The sequence below is a fragment of the Grampus griseus genome (genome assembly GCF_964374135.1).
Source record: "Grampus griseus genome assembly, chromosome: 5".
Lineage (NCBI taxonomy): Eukaryota > Metazoa > Chordata > Mammalia > Artiodactyla > Delphinidae > Grampus > Grampus griseus.
The window spans coordinates 15777422-15799497 of NC_138998.1; the positions used below are offsets into that span (position 1 = coordinate 15777422).

At 36.1% G+C, this 22076-nt stretch overlaps 1 protein-coding gene across 16 annotated transcripts in view; it reads right to left on the reverse strand.

Annotated features, from left to right (window-relative positions):
* Positions 1–885: 885 nt before the first annotated feature.
* The window catches only part of MBNL1 (muscleblind like splicing regulator 1), a 245691-nt gene continuing 224500 nt past the window's right edge, over positions 886–22076 (reverse strand). For 8 of the 16 annotated variants that reach the window (XM_082654726.1, XM_082654723.1, XM_082654717.1 and 5 more), the window contains 7 exons: positions 20595–20852; positions 19372–19425; positions 18346–18499; positions 10763–10798; positions 9974–10068; positions 6881–6955; positions 886–4312 (listed from right to left, as the gene is read on the reverse strand). In XM_082654726.1, coding sequence (XP_082510852.1) covers positions 6899–6955; positions 9974–10068; positions 10763–10798; positions 18346–18499; positions 19372–19425; positions 20595–20852 — 654 coding nt within the window. In that variant the 3' untranslated portion in view covers positions 886–4312; positions 6881–6898. The remainder of the gene's footprint in view (positions 4313–6880; positions 6956–9973; positions 10069–10762; positions 10799–18345; positions 18500–19371; positions 19426–20594; positions 20853–22076) is intronic. The other 8 variants (XM_082654728.1, XM_082654719.1, XM_082654729.1 and 5 more) reach the window with 5 other exon arrangements.

Sequence of the window (22076 nt, forward strand, 5' to 3'; positions counted from 1 at the left end):
TAGATAATCTCCCCCAGGGCAGCTACTCTCTGGGGTGCAGCACCTTGAATAGTTGAGTCCACTGAAAACAACAGAAGTGTTCCACAGAACTCAGCCAGTCACAGAACTGTATTAATCATAAGTAATGCAGTTATTTTTATTGCAGTATGTTTTGGAAAACAAGCATTGACCTACAAAGGAGAATTTGTAGGCTCTGACCAAATAAACGTCAAGTGACACAGTCACACAGAGTAGCACTAAATGATCAAATGAGCAAATTTCTTCACATTGGAACTCTGGCTTTCACTGACTATCCGAGAAAACTGCAAAATGCAAAGCCTTGTGGGATACCAGGCTTCACTTCAACAGAATTTTTAATTCACCATTTAAAAAACTCACACACACACACGCACACAAACATAACCAAGAGTCATGTCATGGCTTGGTTCAGCTGTGTGTGTGCATAAACCTTTATCCCTCTGAATCAAGTGTCATCATTACTGCATTTATTGAACTATTCTCTCAGATTGCCTGACATCCAGTGCCAGTCTCCTGGGGCAGTCAGGCAAATAAAATTTCGTTTACAGAAAGAATTGATGAGAATTTCCTTTTTTCCCTTAGAATTTTCCCCTCCAGCATCTAAAATCTATCAAACAGCACTTAAAGTGTCAGAGGAAAGGAGGACGAGATTTTTCAGAGAACACTGGGCAGTGGGTGGCAATACATCATGATTCAGATTCTCCCTCTTGGTCTGAGAGGCTAGTGGGGAAGATAGTCAGTGCCTTACTTGCCATCAGTTAACACCTTATATTGAATTTCTACATCATGATGTTCGTCAAGACAGACATGCATGGATGCTTGAAACGCACAAAAATAATTTACTCTTCAATCTCAGATACACAAATATACTTAAGAAAGAGAAGTTTTATTAGGGCAATTTCACTTTATTTTTCCATACAGCAAAGTCAACTACTGCAGTAATAATAAAATAAGCATAAAACAAATTGCAGCCCAAGACAAAATACATAATTTTAAGCAACTACAAGCAGAAAGTAAGTTGTGATTACATAATAGTAAAACCAAGCACATCTGTCCTTTCAGCAGATGAAAGCGTAGGGTTGCTGGTAAGTGCAACACCATAACCAGCTGGAGTGAAGGCTGGATACACTAATTCATTAAACAAGTGCCCATTATCACATTTGCTTTTTTGAGTGCTTCTGAGTTGAAAATTAAAACCATGAAATTTGAACTGTGTTTTATCTTTTTCACCTGCTGAAAGAACAGGATCCTACAGCAATTAAAAAACAATCACATAACAACTATAGCTACTGTGTGCTGTTTGGTTTGCCTGTTTATGGTTGAAATTTTGTGAAAGTCAATACTTGTTTTGAAGATTTTTTTCTTTTTTTTTTTTTGTGAACAATAAACCACTGAAATTGGCAGAAACTGATTTGAATAGTATATGTCCTTAGTATAGTTCTGTCTCTTTTTTGTTTTGTTGAAGTTTTAAACATGCAGTAGTTTTGAAAAATGTAAGGAATATTTGATCCATGATTTCACCTTAATGGTTGAAGTACCTGCTAGTTTTGGTAATGATCTTCAGGCAGATTTGGCCCAATGGAGTTTTTGTCAGTCATGAGATCTCGGAAGGATGGCATATCTTTCCAGCTGAAAAAATCCTGGCAAACTACAAGCTGTCCACAAAAAGCAAAGCAACATGTTTGAAGGGGTATGGAGTGCTAACTCTGTGCCACTTTTGCAAGCAATTTTGCTCAGTCTGTCATTGTATTAGCCTTAACAAAACTCCTTGTAATTATAGACGTTTTTATTCAAAATAAGATCTTACTATTATACAGGTTTCTCTCTTTTGACTATATACAGAAGTGCAAAAAGTCAACCTTCTCTCTAGACGTTCCAACATGCTAAATTGCAGCATAATCAACCCTCAAGAGTTTGCACACACGCTATAATTCTCATTACGTAAACTTTGAGTATTTGGATTATCAACAAAAAGTCCCTTGTTCTATTTATTGATTATGCAGCTTATTTATAACAAGGCCTGATATTCAGGGATTTCAAAAATATTAAACAATACTTTAACATTTGAAATGGATACAGTAGAAAATAAATTTTATTCTAATATCTAGGATCTAGATCTTCTTATAATAACTAATTACAAACAAAATAAATCATCAAAATATTACTCAATTGTCTGCCAGGATTGTTGCGATAGCAACAACTTAACTTCTTACTTAGCAATGATTATATATTTATAAGATATCCATATAAAAGATCTTTGTTCTTTTAATGAAAACTAGACAAGAACTAACAATGACTGACATTCTTACACTTTAATATTAAATCAGTAAAATATAAATCATTTAGTTAACAATAATACGAATATTCATATGACACTACATGTAATTCAAAACTGAGTATGTTATGAAGGAAAAACTACTTTAATTTTTTTTGTATTTTGAAAAATTCATCGGTAAAATCTAATAAAACAAGAGTCTATAAACTGAAATGGTATTCAATTGTTAATAGAAAATGAAATCTAATAAATGTAGGAAATGAAAAACTACATTTTAACAAGAAAAATAAGTAATATTCTATAATGTAACTAACTACAATAACATATGGAGTCACCATTACTCTCTTAACACGATTGAAATTACATTGGTATGGGTTCCAACCCGTAATGTAATAATCTAAGGCTTTAATAGATGTACAGTACAATCAGTAAAATCAACACATCAGTCTTATATTAGAAAGCATCTCTCTCAAGCATAAAAACTTGCAGTAAACTTGGAAGTATGGAAAGTTCTAGAACTGAACTTTCACTTCTCCCATTCCATACTAGAACTACCAGTGACCTGGCCCCTACTTCAGCAATTTTTAGAACTGCTGAACAGAGCAAAAATATCCTTTACTAGCTGCAACATCCAAACCACAAAAAAGGAATTCCTTTGGATGAATCCATTCTTAAAAACTGAATGCACATCTATTTTTTTTTTTAATTTTGTAAAAGGCTTTCTAAGGCTATAAGCAGTAAATCTGAACAAAACAAAACAAAACAAATCACATATAAAATTCACCCATGTACTTAACCCACCCAGTGACTAGGTTAATTAAACATTTCCCATTTTCATATTTTGGTTTATCATGCATCTGATGAGTGCTGCTTTCTTCTTTGTTTAGAGTCACTATTTTAAATGTGACTGTGATGAAGCCTTTAAGCAAATGTGAAACCATTTTTGCAAAGCATTTAGAGTCTTCTGACTTTTGACAGAGCTATAAATAGAAGCAAAATAATTTCCTCCAACTTTTTTTTTGTTATCGTGTCTCAGAAATGGCATATCCCTTTTGAATAACATGTTATACAGTATAGTATGCATAAATATTACACTACAATGCATTAAAATAATTTTATATATATATATCTATTATATATATCTCCAGTATGTGTGAGTTTATCTGTATTGAGAGAGTTTGTATTGTGCTGTCTATTTTGTTACTGTAAAGTTAAATCGGCCATTTCTGAGACAGCTTTGGTTTCCAAAAAAACAAAGGAAAAAAAAAAGAATGGTGCCCTTTGACTGATTAGTACTAGCAAATAAGCAACAAAATGTGGCTCCGAAAACAATAACACTGAAGAAATAATACTCTAGTTTGATGTACAGTCTATGGCACTTCATGAGAATCCTTAACAACATGGTACTTAAAGCCATGATGTGCTTTAAAAGATACACAGTTGTGGTTTTGCTTGGCACATTCATCTCTGTCAGATCCCTCCCTCACCACATCTTAAAATCTACTACATTAAAAATATTACTCTTAAACAAAAATGACTGTGCATGCACGCTCTCATCTATAATGGCAATTTTAAATACAAGGTGCACCTTTGTTATTTGTAAACCTTGAAAGAAATAAACTTATTTTTAAAAAATTATATCTTGGTCTACAGACGTACCAATACATAATAGAATCATGGTTACACCATAGTCTGTCTTTTCAAGATGGCATGAATATATAGGAAACTAATTAGGTCTGCATATTTGAATGCATCACTCTGTGCTAGAAAAGAAAGACAATGTTGTTCTTTTAGACAGGAATATCACCTCAGCACAAATATCAATTAAATGTACAAAGTGTATAGGCAACAGTGTGCAGTGGATTTCCATGTTGTCTTGTCTTCTGGTTAACATGCAATATGCGGATGTCTTGTGGCTGAGGGGTTTTTGTGTGTGTTGCTTGACGGTATATACACTATGGCTAATGACCTCGTCCTTTACTCTAACCAAGCACACTGTCCTTTCCTCTTTAGCATGATCTGCAAGGGAAAAAGAGACAATCTTCGTTAAAACAGCCAATATCTAACAGCAGTTTCCAATATGCATTCAACATGAAAACTGTATTTCTTGGTTTAAAGAGTGAACACGTGTATATTGTATCTTCATGTAAAAACAAAAAACACTTCACAAGTACAAAGGACCTACATTTGTTTATCATTTCTTCGAGAATAAAATGACATGCACAGCTTAATGAAACTGTAGACTCTGAACAAATATCACCCAACACCAAGCTCAAAGTATAAAATACATTTGTCGAATCAAGGGGTATAATGTAGTAGAGCTCTTTTTACCACTGTCATTGTGGGGCAGAACTTACAACTCATTTTACTTCTAAAGGTTAATAGGTTTCAAGAGTAATGGTTTGGCCCACGAAATTAAAATCCATGCAACAATCCTGTTAAACACAATTTGCTCTCTTTGGGTGCTTGATTAGCACAGTATGTGTTTGGAAAAAAATAAAAGAACGATACTCTACATGACTGTTTTGGATAAAGTTTGGATTTTTCCCACTAAAGGCAAGAAAATAAAAATTGTTCCTTACACTCCTGACAAATTAAGGTTTAACTGATATTACAATGCACCTGTGAACTGAGTTCCAGTTTTTACATGAAATTTGTTCCCAGAGAATCTTTACATATTAGAATATGCTTTAGCACACAACCTAGAGAATGAAAGAAATCACGATTTTGCTGCACTCAAAAACCAGTTTAAGTATTGTAACTCCTCATGAAAATGAGTAATCATTTGTTAAACAGAACATTAAAGAGCCTAAGTTTCAATACACACAAATCCACTGTTTTGCTAATTGATGAACTTACGGCCATTTGCTATCATTTTTTTTAACCTGGATTATTGCTAAGAAATAGAACGTAGTTACAGATATACATATCAAACACACCCAACTGACTATAAAAGCTTGAAACAGTTTTCTTTTAACATGTCAAAAAGACAACTCTATTTCCAAACCTACAGACCACAAAGCGATGTGCTTATTCAAAATGTGGCTATTGTTCAGAATAATAAACATTATCAGAACTGCATTGAGAGAACTTACGAAACACAAAAATCAGTTTCAGTCATTTAATTCAGGATTGCAGCATGTCTCTGGTAGTACTTCTCAGATTGAGTCTATTTCTTTCTTAAACAGCTCTCAGATTTCATCTATACACTTCTCCTACATGGGTTCACCCTTTGACCAGCTGTTGCTATGCTCAAGGGCCTCTGAACTGCCCCATCTCCTGACTCAACACCTCTGTCCCTTCTTCTGTAAGGCCGTGACATCTCCCTTCACTCTGTAACAATCCTGATTGTCCAAATTCACTTAATTTCTGACTCTGTTAGGAAGAGCTGCTCCCTCATCTTTGCTCCAAGAGAAATGTGTTCACACCTCTCTTATTTTAATGTAGAGTGCTGAAAGTTACATCATTATCTCATCATCTGCTCATCTTTATTTCCTCGACCTGGTAATTAACACACAGTAGCACCAAAAAATCATTTGTAAATAATGAACAGATAAATGAATGAAAGGAAGCAACAAAGAATGATCACCCATCTTATTTACCACTCAGTTTTAAGCATTATGGCTCTTTCTAAATATAAAAATAGATACTTAATACACTTCTGAGCATGTAGATAACTTGAACACATGCATACTGAATAAAACATATGCTCTATGGATGAAAAATGGTCATCGTTGCAAGTATCTAAGTCAATGTGTCTGAAAGTAAACCAAAAGACTTTCAAATCATTTGAGAAACGACATCTTTAGAATTATATGATCCTCCAGGGTGACTATTCTGAAGTACCTAAAGTTTACCTGGATATATAGATGTATGTGTATGTGTGTGTGTGTGTGTGTGTGTGTACACGTGCACATACGTCCGTGTGTGAATATATTTATTTAAATCAGACTCTTCATATTCTAATGACCCTGTGTGTGGCGAAGCACGGGGTAAAGTGGGTACATGTTCTCATTTAGGATTTAGCAAAGCAATTTTTGAATAAAATAAATGCTGACCTATACCAGGGATCAGCAAACTACTGCCTGTGAGCCAAATGTGGCCTGCTGCCTGTTTTTGTAAATAAAGTTTTATTGGGACACAGCACACCTTTTAGTTTATACGTTGTCTCTGGCTGCTTTTGTGCAACAGTGGCAGAGTGGAGCAGCTGTAACACAAACCCTATGGCCCACACAGCCAAAAATATTTACTATCTCATCTTTCAAGAAAAAGTTTGCCAGCCTCTGATCTATGCCTTCTATTTAGTTTTAAGTTGCCTTTTTTCTTCACTATTGTGTTTATTTCTAATATGAAATAAAAACAAAATTAATATATCCTAAGTATTACACATATTTAAGTGACATCAACATATTTATTATGAATTCACATGATAAAATTCCTCATAACCCATCTAAGATAAAATTGTGAGCTCTACATGAATACTTTCTTTGAAATTTTATAAAATTTTCTTAAGTGCATTACACAATTATTATCTTAAAAAAAAAAAACTACCACGGATATACACTCTATATTACACAATGAACTTACTGTGTAGTGATGAAAATTCTACATCTGGGTAACATACTTGTGGCTAGTCAGATGTTCGGCAGATATTATGGGTATCTAGCAAATAAAAAATTATTTAATGAATGACCCATGCAAGCAAGCCAACAACCAAGAGATGAAAACATTTTAATATTAAATTTTTTAAGAAAAGTGAAATTCAGCTGTGAGGTGACAGTCCTTATCTGGTCAACATAAGTTAATGTAAACTTAATGCCAAAGTAGCAACTCATTTTTAAAAATCTCTGTGTTAAATACTATTCTATAAATGTTATCAGTTTTTAGGAAGAGAAGTAAAACTATCAAAAATTCATGCAGAGCAGTAATTGAAAGAAGCCCTTTTTGTTGGCCTACACACACACACCTGTGGTTTCAGTTATTCAGTAATCCAAAAAGTAAAGTAAGAAATGTCTTGCCTATTTCTGTGCAACCAGTTTCTACATTTTCATTCAACTGATGGTGTCTAACTTTTTTTCCAAGTTAAAAGTACCAGGTAAGAATTATAAAGGAGTATTTCAAAAGAACTGGATAACGGTGTTAAATCTACTTCAGAACCCACTTCTGAATCCTAATTGCACATTTTATTGTATTTTAAATGGGCAAGAGAATTACAAAACTTGAGAGAAAATACAATAAGGAAATACAATAAGGAATATAGAGGTGACTTGTTTCAATCATCCCAAAAGCCAAGATCTTCCAGTTTGCAGCCTGATTCTCCTCCACCCCAGAAGTATGACTGCTATCCTGGGAGACAGATGTATGACATCTATCCTATAGACGAAGACAATCAGAGGAGTGAAAGCACGGGTTCTAACACTAGTGATCCATTTCCCGGTGTGTAACCTTGAGCAAAGCACTTACTCTATGCTTAGGTTTCCTCATCTCTAAAATGGCCCGAGTCCCATTTTGGCAAGGTTGATGGGAGAACAGTAAAATCACATACATGAAGGCATTTTGTTGTTGTTTCGATTTAGTTGTCCTAGACCAATTCAACATATTACAGTCCACAGTCTGGAGTGTAAATTAATTATGTCTCTATTTTATTTCCATTTCTCAGATGATATCTTTACACAATTTTACAGCATTGGCAAATGGCACGAAAATGTGCTCCAAGCATAATGAAGCTTCTCATACCATTTTTCCTGCTGCTGCAGGACAGGATGTTGCACCCAACAGTGTAGAAGCGTCAAGGATGGGGCTGTCGAAACATACCAAGGACCTTCAACACCAATCGATGCAGATGAAGGGCCAGCTATAAACTTCTGCATGCATGCAGGCTGCATTTTGTGGCATCAGCTATTTCCAGCATTGCTACTGTACTGTAGGCATATACATATGTATGTATATGTAGATATAATATATGTGTGTATATATATATCCATTCCCTTTTCTTTCTTTTGGTTGTGAAACAGTATGAAGACCCAAGATTATGCATGAAATGGTCACAGCACAATGCAAAAAGTAAAGTGTCCCCTACAACCAAGGTGGCCAGGGCATGTTGAAATTTGCTTTGCTGTACTTCTGCTTACACCAGCAATTCTATAGTCATACATGGTACACACAAGAGAGGTCAACATCATTAATCTGCACCATCAACGGATTGCATTGACTCCATTAAGAAATTTCTACCATAGATTACTTACTAACATGCCACAGATGCACAATCTAGCATTCTTGTAAATGAGTCTGATGTGTGAGCATAAATCCAGGGCTATTTTGACAAGCTTCGGAAAAACTAACGATTCTTTGCCAAGGAATGTTTAAAGCTTGTCTGAAACTTTAAAATACACCCATTTTGGCATGCTGCTTTTGAAAGTTTTTAATGGCTGTACTAATAGCTTATAGTTCTTCTTCAACAGTACACGGTGCACTACAGAAACAAGGGTGGCTGCTCCTTATAGCAATAACTGCGAATTCGGATGGTACTTAATTGTTCTTCTTTTCCCAAAGGGGCAACATGTTGATTCCCATCTGATACTGGTTCTTCTGAGAATCATTTGGCTACATTTAACCTTGGTCTGGGGGTTATCTGAAACTTGATTTGCCTCTAGATTTTTTCATATGCTATTAACCCTACTGAACTTTACGTTCATAACAAACATATATTCAAGCCAAAACCTACTTTACATAAATTTGACTTTGATTCAACCAGTAGTTTCTAGAACATAATTTTAAATAGGAGCAGAAAACGCTGGTTGAATCCATGCAGATTTTAAAATGTAAATATTTTAATAATCAATTTCTTTTGAATACTCACATCATAAAGTTTAAATTTCTGAAACAGATTCCTTCCACTTAAAAATACCCTGTGTATCTGTCACTCCATAAACTTGTATGGAACATAGAATGACTCAATTTGCCGTACTGGATGCCTTTTTTTTTTTTCCTTCATAACCCTCAACGTTTATGCTGAGTAGTTACAGAAATAAGAGCACTTAGGAATTTTATTTTTTCCCTTAAATCATTGAGAATCAAAACTTGGACACAAATTTAACCTATTTTGAATATGCAATCTGCTTATTGAATAAAACTATAATGAATTTATAACAAACTCTATTTACAAGAGTGGTCATTTGTGGCATAGATAACACATTTAAATATTTTGCTTTTTATGAAGAATTTGGGCAAGAACTAAGAAATTGTATGTATCAAATGCGTATAACAAAAACCTTAAAATCACCTGTATTTTAAAAATGGTAAGTTTCAGGTGTGCCGCATTGTAGTTCAACACCTGTATACACTACCCTATATAATTTCGATTGGTCGAAACACCTGCGTGATGGATTGAGCCCAACTGAGAATTGCTTGTGTAAATATCATTTTAGTAGCTTTAGAAATGGAGCTGCGACAACTTTGGAGCACTTATAAATGGCATAAAAGCATTCTGCCGCTCATCAGAGAGAATGTGTAGGCCAACAAGAGGTATCTTTGAAACCCCATGCTCTTAAAGCACCCTCTACAGCCCTCACAGACACGCGACTCCCACGGACCTCAGTGGGAAATCCACGTGCGTCAGGGCTGTTGGACTGAGCCCTACGAGAGTTGGTTTTTAAGAAACAAAGCTGTAAATTAGCAAACCTGGTTGGCTGTGGCGGTTGCAGCGAAGGGAACACTTGTGGCAGATGTTGTTGCTGCGGACACAGTGGCTGGCGTAGCACCGTGCACCATGGGAACTTTCGGAGGGAAAATCATATAAGCAAACATACAGAAGAGTGTAGCAATATGGAAACCATGGCAACATGGAGGAGATAATTGGGCATGGTATTTATCACAGCAACAAGCCGTGTGACGGGGCATCATCACCAGTGAGTGACATGCAATCACAGCGCAAAGCAGGACAACATTCCAAGGAGAGAAGGGGAAGGGGGATGAAAGAGAAAAAAAAGGGGAAAAAAAGCTTGTTACCATCAAATCAAGAAAATTGACACAAACAGGCTTAATTTGCTAAGTCAAAAACAAGAATTTTATATAGTGTTCATAGTCAGACATTCAAAATCTAAGTCAAAATACAGGTATTTACTTCATATATACAATTATCTGTTTGAATAAAAGTATGTTTTCTTATTTACTATTGTAAAAATATACAATATATTACTTTTATGAGATAGTTTTTTTTTTTTTTCTTACACACCAGAACTCATAGTCCAATCAAAATCCACTAAAGGTGACTAAAGGAAACTTGTGTGTAAAGAAAACATTTATGTGAGTCCATGTCAATTAAATAGAAAATGGCATTTAATTGACAGGTGTTAGTAAAAAGGAAATGGACTTGCCCAATAGATATAAGTTAAACTTAGCAGTGGATTTTGAGGGGCTGTGAGGTGCACCATAGGTTTAAGATAATCAAGAAACAAAGCTGGCACCTACCAACACTTGTAGCGGGTGTCATGCACAATATTGAGCCTGCCCATCATGCATTGCAACAGGAAGGTGGATTTGAAAAGGGAAAAGAATTAAAACATCCCATCACACGTGTAATTAGGAAATTCATTTGAACAAAGAAGAAAAATTGTTATTATGGGAACAGTGGCATGTAACTGTCAGCACAATCAAATCATACAATAGCATAGTGATCAATTAGAACTAGTCTCAAGTGAAGAATAAAAGCCAGTTTAACTGTGTGCTGGTACACGTTGTTTCTCCTAATTGCTGCCTACAAATAAAAGTATTTTGAAAAAAATTGAAACCTGCTTAATTCTTTTAAAAATAATACTGCAGTTTGTTTTGTTTTAATCTGGTTACTAGCCATCTGGTAGCTTTGCTATTTCTGACTTTAACCTATGAACTGAGCACATGTTAAATCATTAGGGAAATTTATTATTAAGATGCTAAATAATTCAACGCACAAAACTGACTTAACAATGTAATGAAACCAAAACATTCATTTTCATTCCTTTGGTCTTATTTATTTCCCTGTTCACTGTAGCGACAACAACACAGGCATGGAAGGGGTTGTGATCATTCATACAGGAATTTTATTTGGAGGGGTACCAAGCAATAAATTATGCATAAAGCGAAAGTGAACTTCTGCATTGCCTTAGTTGGGAATTTAAATGTAAGGAAAACATTGAGATGGGATATACTTTCGTATAAGTCTCGAACTGGTTTACTTAGTAGGTATCTGGGAAAACTGACTGGTTTTCACTGCTGGTTTAGACCCTCAGGACTTCTTGGACTAGCAAGTGTTCTACAAAATTTCACATCCAAAAAACGGTTGATTAGATTTCAGTAAAAACCCTGAATGGGAGATAACGAAGATATATACATCGCATATGGGGTGTTAGCACTGATGTTCACAATGGCGCCACCATGACGTTAAAATAAATATTACGTATATAGTCCCTGTTCTCTTTGACGTATAAACATTGAAAAATCCAACTTGTTTTACCAAGTACAGGGCCCTTTCCCACATACTGAATTACTGTTCTTTCTATGAGATTAGTTTAGACTTCTAGGTTTTAAAATATCAAATGATTTTATGTTTCTATCTGAATCTTGGTGCATCCTATTTAAATACTAGCAGCATCTGGGATGAACATTTGTTAGAAAAGTATCTGCCAATTTCGTCTCGTCAGAGATGGCCCTATAAAACAAAGCTGCCATTGAGAAGCACAGATTACTTAACTGGCATCCTTGTAACAGCTGCAATTAGACTGTTATCACAATTAGACGGTGGGCACAATGATCAGTGATTAAACTAGGTAATGGAGCTAGGGAGGCATCCTCTCAGGTGGAGTACTATTACATTGATAGGCATTATTTAAGACGCTTGAAGATCTCTGTCATTTGCTACCACTACTGAGTCAAAGACTTGTGAAAGACAACAAAAACAAACCAGTAATAACAAAGACGGTAATTTGAGACAGTAGAGCAAGCAAAATTTAATACTCTAGATCTTATGAAATCATTATCCTATAATAGTGGGGTGGGAAGACTGAGAAAGAGAGGATGAAAAGATGAATGAAAAAGAATAATGTGCAATTTGATAAACAGTCGTTTTAAATACTGTACAGGTTATAGGTTTTAAATTTATTATTTATTATTATGCTGCAATTTGCCTATTGCATTTCATCCCATGCATAATTGAGGCTGCACATGCTGAAAATGAGTTAAATTTACCCTATCTCTCTAAAACTCTAAAGCATTTATGATTTGCATTTCAGTTTGAGTTATCTTCCTCATTAACATTATAACCAATGCACACAGTTTTGAGAGGGATTTGCAGCAAATAAACATAAGGCAGCAATGAAAATACTAGCCAGGGTGCAATAACTCACGAATATGAAGACATAATGCTGTAGGACCCACTTACCAAAAACAAAAAATCACTTTTGAAATGACCATAATATCCATCTTTACATCAGATGGGTTGATTTATTAATAATGATTGTACAAGTAGCCAATTAAAATTTTTTCCTTCAGTTTTCAGCACAAGGCAACATTTAAGTGAATGTATTTGTCAATTTCGAATTTCCCCTACAAAGGTATTTGCAGAGCAGAATGGTGTGTTTCTGAGGAATGCAACACTTTAATTACATGATATTCATATTAAAATTTTAAATTGATCTGTATGAAGGTGCAGAAAAAATTACTAGGAAGGTAAGTTACAAATGAGACGTATGTGTAGGTAAAATCAGTTCAAGGAGAAAGGAAGGAAGTAGAGAGAAAAAGAATTATAATGGAGATTTGGTTGGAGGTTTGAATTTAGATATGGTAATTCAAGCCTATTTAGGTAGATTATGATAGAAGTATAAAGCTGATTTAAAGTCTTCTAAAAATAATTTACATCATTTCAAACTAAAAGTTCACAATCAGTTGAATTATTCTCAAAATTGATATCTAAAGAAGCAACAGCTCCATAGAATTTATTTCTGTTTCTATTCAATCAATTGAATTCTATTTTATTGCACTACTGAGTTGGGAAATAATAAATAAAACTCAGTGCTTACTACATTCCAGGCTTTATTCTAGACTCTTAGACTTGTCTATAAAAGTGCTTTAAGAAAATGTTTTTATCAAATATGTTTAGAACTCACTTAAACACAACTCTGAAATAATTACTACTATTATCCCCATTTTATAGATGAAAAAAATGAAAGTACAGGGAAATTATATCTTGTGGTACAGCTGTATTTAAACTTCCAAACCAGATTTGTAATCACTATGCTAAGTTTCAAGTAAACCGTCTGCATTAATTTCATTAAGTATAATGAAAGTGATAAGCTGGAAATCTTTGTTTTCTATTCTTTCTGTTAAAACAACCCCATCCCTCTGCAACTCCCCTCTCACTCCAACCCCTCAGGAAAGGTTCTTGGCCTTTTGTTTCCTTATTTCTGGTAGTGTTGCCACGCATGGCGAAGCTGAAGCCGTTTACAGGAAACTTATTTTTAGGTCTTTTGAAATCATAAACCTAAACTGACTGAGGGCAATATGCCAGGAGGAGAGAAGAGAGGTGTGCTTCTGAGGATCGCACGTAGGCAAAAACTGTGAAGGAGGGCAGAGAGAAAAGTTCCTCCAGACCCTGGAGAGGAGGCGGGCAGTGTGCAGCGTCCCTGGGTAGTTAGGCATGTGGCGTGTTCTTTCACAGCAGCCCTGCAGGCAGCAGGCTTTCCAAGGAATGGGCTGCTAAGGGAGGGAGGCTAAGGGGCTCAGGCAAGGATGCTTGTACCCAAGGCAGGCATAGAAGCCCTGAAGTACCTGCCTTCAAGAGATCTTGTGGGCTTCCCTGGTGGCTCAGTGGTTGAGAGTCCGCCTGCCGATGCAGGGGACACGGGTTCATGCCCCGGTCCAGGAAGATCCCACATGCCGCGGAGCGGCTGGGACCGTGAGCCATGGCCGCTGAGCCTGCGCGTCCGGAGCCTGTGCTCCGCAACGGGAGAGGCCACAACAGTGAGAGGCCCGCATACCGAAAAAAAAGAGATTTTGTAAACATGGACATTGAGGACATCAGCAGTGACCAGTGCTGACTGAGGAATGGAGAATGGGTAGCCTGTCTGAGACTATTGGACTGCACAGGACCTCTATTTGAGTAGCGACAGAAAGAAGAGGAGATGTGAGGATGGGGTTCTGGAATCCCAGTGACGCCGCCTGATATTTCTATCCAACACAGTGAAATTGGAGTTTAGAATTGGACTTAATTTCAGTTCAGGAAAATAAATCTGATGTAAATAAAAGCGTTATTTCTTACACACTCTAATTTCAGGGGTGAAATTTACAACTACAACATAAGTAGACCCTAGGTTATGCATAATCTGTATAAATAGTGAATTTAGTTTTAAAGGGTGAAGGTTAAAAAAAAAAGGACTATATATCTAAAAAAAAAAAACCACCAAAGCTTCAATGTGAACTTAATCCAAATTACTTGTATTTATCTTTAAGTGAGATGGACGGTGTAAAAACAAAAGGCCAGAAAACTTTCTTGGGGTGGGTGGCAGGGAGATGCAGTGGGATGGGGTTGATTGAATGAATGGAAAGATGGGTGAATGGACGAATGGATAAGTAGACGGATAGGTGGATGGAAAACAGGGAAGGAACAGAAGAAAGAGAGGAAGGGAAGGAGGTAGGGTGAGAGAGAAGAATAGATAGATGGTTAGAAGGATGGATGGATAAATGGATAGATGAATGCATACACGGATGGATGATGGATAGATGGGTACAGGCCACGTAAGTCCCAGTTTGTTCTTAAAAGTTACGGTATATACTAATTTTTCTTAGCTAGCTAGCTGGTTTGCCACTGAACCCTGATCTTTTGCTAGCAACTTACTCTGTATACAGAGTTACCTGCTCTAAAGATTTAGCCAACCATGCTTCATTGTAACTTCAATGAAATAGACCTGCGTGTCCCTGAAGTTACAATTGAAGCAACAGACTACAGAGCTCTAAAACTCTAAACTGCAAAAAATAAATGACTTCCTTTTTCTAATCAGTTCCAATAAAGTCTTCACACTATAACTTCCAAATTATAATACTGTGGTTAGATAGGATGCTCTGATCATATAATTCTTCTATATGTCTGCAGGATAACCTAGACTTTGGAAAATGACTTTTTCTCCCAGGCGTTATACATAAGATGACATATGAATTTGTGGTAGGATGGATTTTCTGTAGTTCTCAAAGTATATTTAAAAACTTAAATGAGTTGAAAATATTTCAAAATTGAGAGATTTCACATATGAACCTCCAAATGTCCAGAATATCTGGAAAAAAAATCATAAGATCTGGCAACACTGGACACCAGGGCCGCTGCATTAGGTTGCACAAGTTTGTATACAACCAACCCTGGGAGGAACAGACACAACCACCCCTTGTTCACGAAGACTCTGACGTACATGGAACCACAAAGGGTACTGTGCAGTGCACCATACCCACTAGGCAGACAATCCTCTAAGGCAGCAAAGGGCTAAGTCTGAACATTGACCGACCCCTTTAGACTGGGCCTGTGCTCTCCAGTGCCTCCCAGACCCCACAGCTCCTACTTTATTTCTTGCTCACTTATTCACGTTTCCTGCCTGGCCCTGAAGGCATTTGGGTTTCATATTCTCTGCCTTAGATTTCTTTCCGTTCTGGTTGTCTGATCAAGTGGTTTGGCAGAAGTATAAATGGGCTATCCATTTTAACTTCTTAATGCCATACTGGCACGCAGGTACATATGACAATGAAAATTTTATTTTTGGCTGCGCAATGCGAGGCATGCAGGATCTCAGTTCCCTGACTAGGGATCGAACCTGTGCCCCCTGCAGTGGAAGCGTGGAGTACAAACCACTGGACCGCCGGGGAAAGTCCCGACAATGAAAATATTTTTAAGGAATGATGGAGGCAGTACTTACTTCTGATTATGTGACTAATAAAGGTTAACCTGAAGCTTAAGCTCTTTAAAACTGGGTTACAAATAACTCTTATTTGATATTACTATTGCAAAAATTTCATAGCGTGTTGACTACAAATATCAAGAACAGAATATTTCTGATGCAAATTCATCATAAAAATGCAAATGCATCTTAAAAATTTCAGCATATCTCAATATACTGTGGCACACTTTATTTAAATTAACAATGCTTAGTTTCTAGAACAGAGAGATAAGTATGATTCTGACTTATGAAGGTATTTATTGTTTTTCTCTGACTTGACCTTACCTAATCATCTTTTGCTCTATCCTATCCACAGACTAAAAACCATTCCAGGGAGAGACTATTGTCATAAGTCAGAGTCATGCATATCATGCAATTAATGATTATACTTATTTAGAAAAATCTTCAGTCATTTGAATGTTTTTGGAGAAACTGATGCAAAACCCATTTGATAAAACAGATTATTTTAGGTTTCTTTAAATAGTTTATGGAAGAAGTTAGATTTGTTTTTATTTTTAGATTTTTAAATAGGGAAACTGTCATTTCTAGTAGTAAGGTTTTATTCAATGAAATAAACTGACAAAAATAATTTTAAATTTCTTCAAAGAGATTATGGCAGTTACCTACTTGAAACTTTGAAACTTTGTTTGAATCCCTTGAAACTTTGTCTACTGATCTGACTATAGAAAAATTGATAGATTATCTGTTGGAGACAGCATAAATCCAGGGGCGTGGCAATTTATACTAAAGCAAAAAGATCCATTTCTGGAAATCTCTGAAAAACTGTATACGTTGAGAAGAAATTTTTTAATCTTATAAAACTTAAAACAAACGTGACTTTTCCCTCAGAAGGCAACAAATACCCTACAGATCAACATGATTTAATTTCTGTTCTAAAATGGACACACTGCAACTTGATAGACACTATTTCATGAGTAAATATCATTTTATCTGTGGTTCTAGGACAGGCTATTTCAATTAGTGGAATATTCTAGTTCATTGAAAGTTACTACATATTCTACATAGGGATGGCTAGTTTTCAAAGATGCGCTGTATATAAAGTTGTGCTTAGCAGTAAAAACTAATGTGACTATAATTTATTCTCATTATTCAAAAACAAATTATCACATTCCCTCATGGCATTTTGAACGTAATGCCCTGTAAATACTGTTAACATAGTATAATATACTAATGGGGCTGGATCTCTGACATACACATCTAGTCATAAATTTATCAATTTAATTAATAAAATTATTGTATTAAATAAATCTCTTAACACATGGTAATTTTTTAGAAAGATTAAGAGGTAAAGAGGAAAATAAGATTAGAGTCTCTGGTTAGTTGAATTCCAGATTACAAGAAGTGTAATATGTATTTTTCTGAAGTAAATGATGAGTGAGCAAAAATAATGAATTTCTAGATAACTAATTTTCTGATTATTTATGTTTTTAAATTATATATCTTTGTGTATAGTTCTAGAGTATATTTATTTGACTAAGTTGTAATCAACTGAAACCACAAATGTATAACTCAACAATAAATGTAAACTTCACTGGGCACTTAGGGCTACTTCAATATTAGCTCAGGAGCAACAATTTTAAGTGATATATACTGATTGGTACTGATAAGAGCACTTTTTAAGAGCTCTGGAACACAAAGTCAGTTTTTTATTCTCCACCTTGAAAACAAAAAGGCTGAAAAATAAAATCAAAACTGAAAAGTGTCATTTCATATAATTCAAATGAACTCTATGGAATCATGAAGGCAAAGGGGTCTTACAGCAGGAAAGGGTCATAAAATAGCTTGACAGACATATAACGGTGTAGAGGAAAGAGGAAAAAAAAAGAAAAGAACTCTATTTCAATTCCAAATTACACAAACAAAAATAAATATATAAAACATCAATGATGTCTAATCCATCTTTCATTAAGCTAAAATTCTTAGTTTTTTAGGAAAACCATAGGAGATACCTCAGACAAGTTTCCATCTTACCTTCCACCTGCTCTATGGCTAAAAACAACTGGGGGTGTGGCTTATCTGCTCTACCAGTAGCACTCTACAGGGATCATCAGATTCATTTATTAATAAACTCAAACCCCTTACCTGGTGGGAGAAATGCTGTATGCTGTTGTAACTGCATGTTGGCTAGAGCCTGTTGGTATTGGAAAATACCAGTGTTAAAGACTGCGGTGGCACCGTTGGTTTTTTCAAGAGCAGGCCTCTTTGGTAATGGGGGAAGTACAGCTTGAGGAATTCCCTGTTTAGTGAATGAGTATAAAAAACAAATACCAGTAAAAAGAGAAAAAGAAAAAAGAAAAATCAGTTGAGGGCTAAAATTGTTAGGAAGCATGAGCAAGCAAGCAGCAGAGCACTTAACTACCCAAGGGGAAAAAAACATCCAATAAACAAAAATTTAAAGGGAAAAAAAAAAAGCAAGATAAAAGCTTTAAAGGAAGCATTATTTTTGTCTTGGGGGCAGGGGGAAAAACCCACTAGTATGAGAGCACATGTTATAATGTGTTAAAGTGTTTTAAGTCCCATAATGCTTCAGGCTTTCTGGGAGAAGCCATTGATTTGGGAAAAGAAGAAAAGCTGCACTGCGAGCTCCATGAGGACTGACAAGTATAAGCAATGTTAATAGTTAATTGTACGGAGTGATCGAAACAGGTAAAATAAAAATCAGTCCCACTCTGCCCCTCCCCCCATGTCTACCTAAACATGCACATGTCCCAGAGCATGCAAGTTTTTTTTTTCTTAAAACACTGAACTAGAAATATTAAAAAGTCAATAATTCTATCACTAAAGCCATGCTAACCAAACAGGTACATAAATATACAGTCCAAAAATACATTTTTAATGTCCTTCAAGTATTCCATTAGAATATTCTACAATGTAGTTAAACTGAATGTGGACTGCTGGGCTTTCGGAATCTTTCATTGTATGATATCCGTCCAGGGACTTGTATTACGGTCTTTCCGCTAATTTTGTCAGGAAACCACACTCAGTTTTTCATTGTACTTTACAACTTTATAACAGAAAAAGGAATATATATTTTTAAATAGATAAAAAAAAAAACTTGTATCTACAATAAAGCTACATGCCAAGCTAAAAGGTGAAAGGTCATAGTACCAGGTCAAAGGTTGCCTCGAGGGGTCGCTTCAGTGATTTGACAGCCGACTGAGTCTTAATTAGCAGGCAGCGAGCACATGATGGCAATGGGCCAGTGGGGTTCAAGCGCATTAACATAAACAGCAAGCAGAGGTGCATCATGGGGGCAGCAGTGCATTTTTGGGTAGGTGAGAAAAAACAAATAAAAAAACAAATCATCGGAATGCCATATACAACGAATAACAAGACTAAGCATGCACAATAAAGGCACTACTGAGTTGTTATTGGGAGGATAACTCCTCTTTGTAGTTAATTACAAACAAGATACTCTAACAGAAAAAAAAAAAAGAGTGAAAGGAAGAGAGGAGGAGAGAGTCTGCCTTCTGTATTTTTGCTCAAGTATCCATAAACAAACACAGAAAAGACCTCTCTCGTGATTATTTTACTGTGCTATGAAATACCACACAGTGTTTTTTATGAATATTTTAAAGATTACGTCATATATTTATGTAAAAAAAAAGGACAACATTACAACAGCTAAGCAAAGAACAAAAATGGACTCATTAAAATCAGCTATTAGATCACATTAAAATTTACCTTAAGTGTATAGGTATCTGTTCTAAATGATCCAATTTCTAACTCCTCCTTGAGTACTGCTTTCTCCTTTCTACGTAATGGCATAGGCAAGCTTCTCTAGTTTTACAGTTCTGTTTATGCCACAATAGTGCTTAAGATTATCTAGATAGCAAACTGTTCAAAATCTTGTAGCTAATCCTAAAAACAATTTTGTTGAAGCAATTCTCCTAAATAGTTCCAGATTCTCTTATGGTTAAAAGCAAGATAATGTAGAGAAGAGCCTTGATGTGCAAAGGAACACACCGAGGGAAAACGATGGCTGATTAGGTGGCACACAGAAATAAGAGGACCGAAATGGCAGGATCGTTAAACCGAAAAGGAGACAGGTGTTCTGTACGAAGCAGAAATTTCAGAAACCCTATATCCAGAATAAGACACAGTATTAAGAGCTAGGCCGAGGGAAGGAGCAATCTGAACCATTTGAGGAGTTACTCTCACTTCTCTGAATGGTAACTTCATTATGTATTGTCTGGGATACCTGAACAAACATATCTTAAGCAAAAATTTTTTTAAAAAAGGTTAATAAATGAATAGCTTGTCGTCAGATATAGCTGTTCACTTTGCTTTTTTGACTGTTAGCGAGGATTGATCTGAGGTCTCTAACTCACCATGGCAGCTGCGGTGGCTGCAGCCTGTGCTGCAGCAGCCTGGTTGACCTGGTATTGGGCAGCCTTGATCTTGGCTTGCAGATGTGCGGGAGGATGAAAGTATTTGCACTTTTCCCTAGAGCATCTCCCTTTGATGTAATCCATACACACGGTGACTGTGTTGTCATTGGTGTCAATCATTGTGCTGTCAGCAGGATGGGCAAACCGACAATCGTTTTCTCCTCTGTTGCAATTGCCACGCTGGTACTCTCGACATACCTACGGGGTCATTAAGTGCACAGGGGTCAGTCAACATGGACAAGTAGAAACTTTCCGAAGATTTTAACTTAAAGTGCAAGACTGGTGATAGAAGCCAACAAATGAAAGGGGAAAAGATAATTTGCAAAGGAACCACAAAATAACTTGAAAACATTCTTAGTTCGGTATACAAATTATAATCCTATTTCAGTAAAATGTCCATGAGAAAGAAAACACATTTATGATACTAATTATGGTAAAATATCTAATTTAAATTATGTTGATATACTTATTCATTACCAAGGGGGAAAACAGTAACTTTATATAGTGAAGAACCCTGGAGACACCGCTTTAATCAAACAATCAAAGTTAATATCACCAGTAATAAAGACATAATGACATCATGTACCTACTGATATGAGGCACTGAAAAAAGGATACATTACATTTGTTGTATTACTGCTGAGAACGCATAACCTGAATTTATTTAATCATGAGGAAACATCAGACAAACTAAAATGGTAGGATGTTTTACAAAATGACTGATCAGTACTCTTCCAAAGTGTCAAGGTCATGAAAGACAAAGAAAGATTGAGACACTGTCACAGACTGAATGATCCTGGAGTCAGAGAAAGGAGGTTGGTAGGACAACTGGTGAAATCTGATTGAGGTCTGTAGATCGGATAATAGCAGCTTATCAAGGCTAATTTTCTGGTTTTGTGAGTGGTAACATGGCTACGTAAGCTGTCAATATTTAGGTAAGCAGGGTGAAGGATAGGCAGGAACTCTTGGTTCTATTTTTGCAACTTTTATGCTAATCAGAAATTATTTAAGAAAGTGTAAAAAGTAAAATGATAGCTTTTTCATAAAATGTTTCGAAGAGCTAAGTTTTTGATCATTAGAGATTTACCTGGTAGCTATAAAAAGCAGATGGAAAAAGATTAGTTTTTGTTACTGTTTATTTTTTTTTTTTTGCGGTACACGGGCCTCTCACTGTTGCGGCCTCTCTCGTTGCGGAGCACAGGCTCCGGACGTGCAGGCTCAGCGGCCTTGGCTCACGGGCCCGGCCGCTCCGCGGCATGTGGGATCTTCCCTGACCGCGGCACGAACCCGCGTCCTCTGCATCGGCAGGCGGACTCTCAACCACTGCGCCACCAGGGAAGCCCTACTGTTTGTTTTATATCTATTAATTTTGGATGGGGTCCCTGGGGAAAGGTAAAAATGGGTTATTTTTCATTCATCTGCT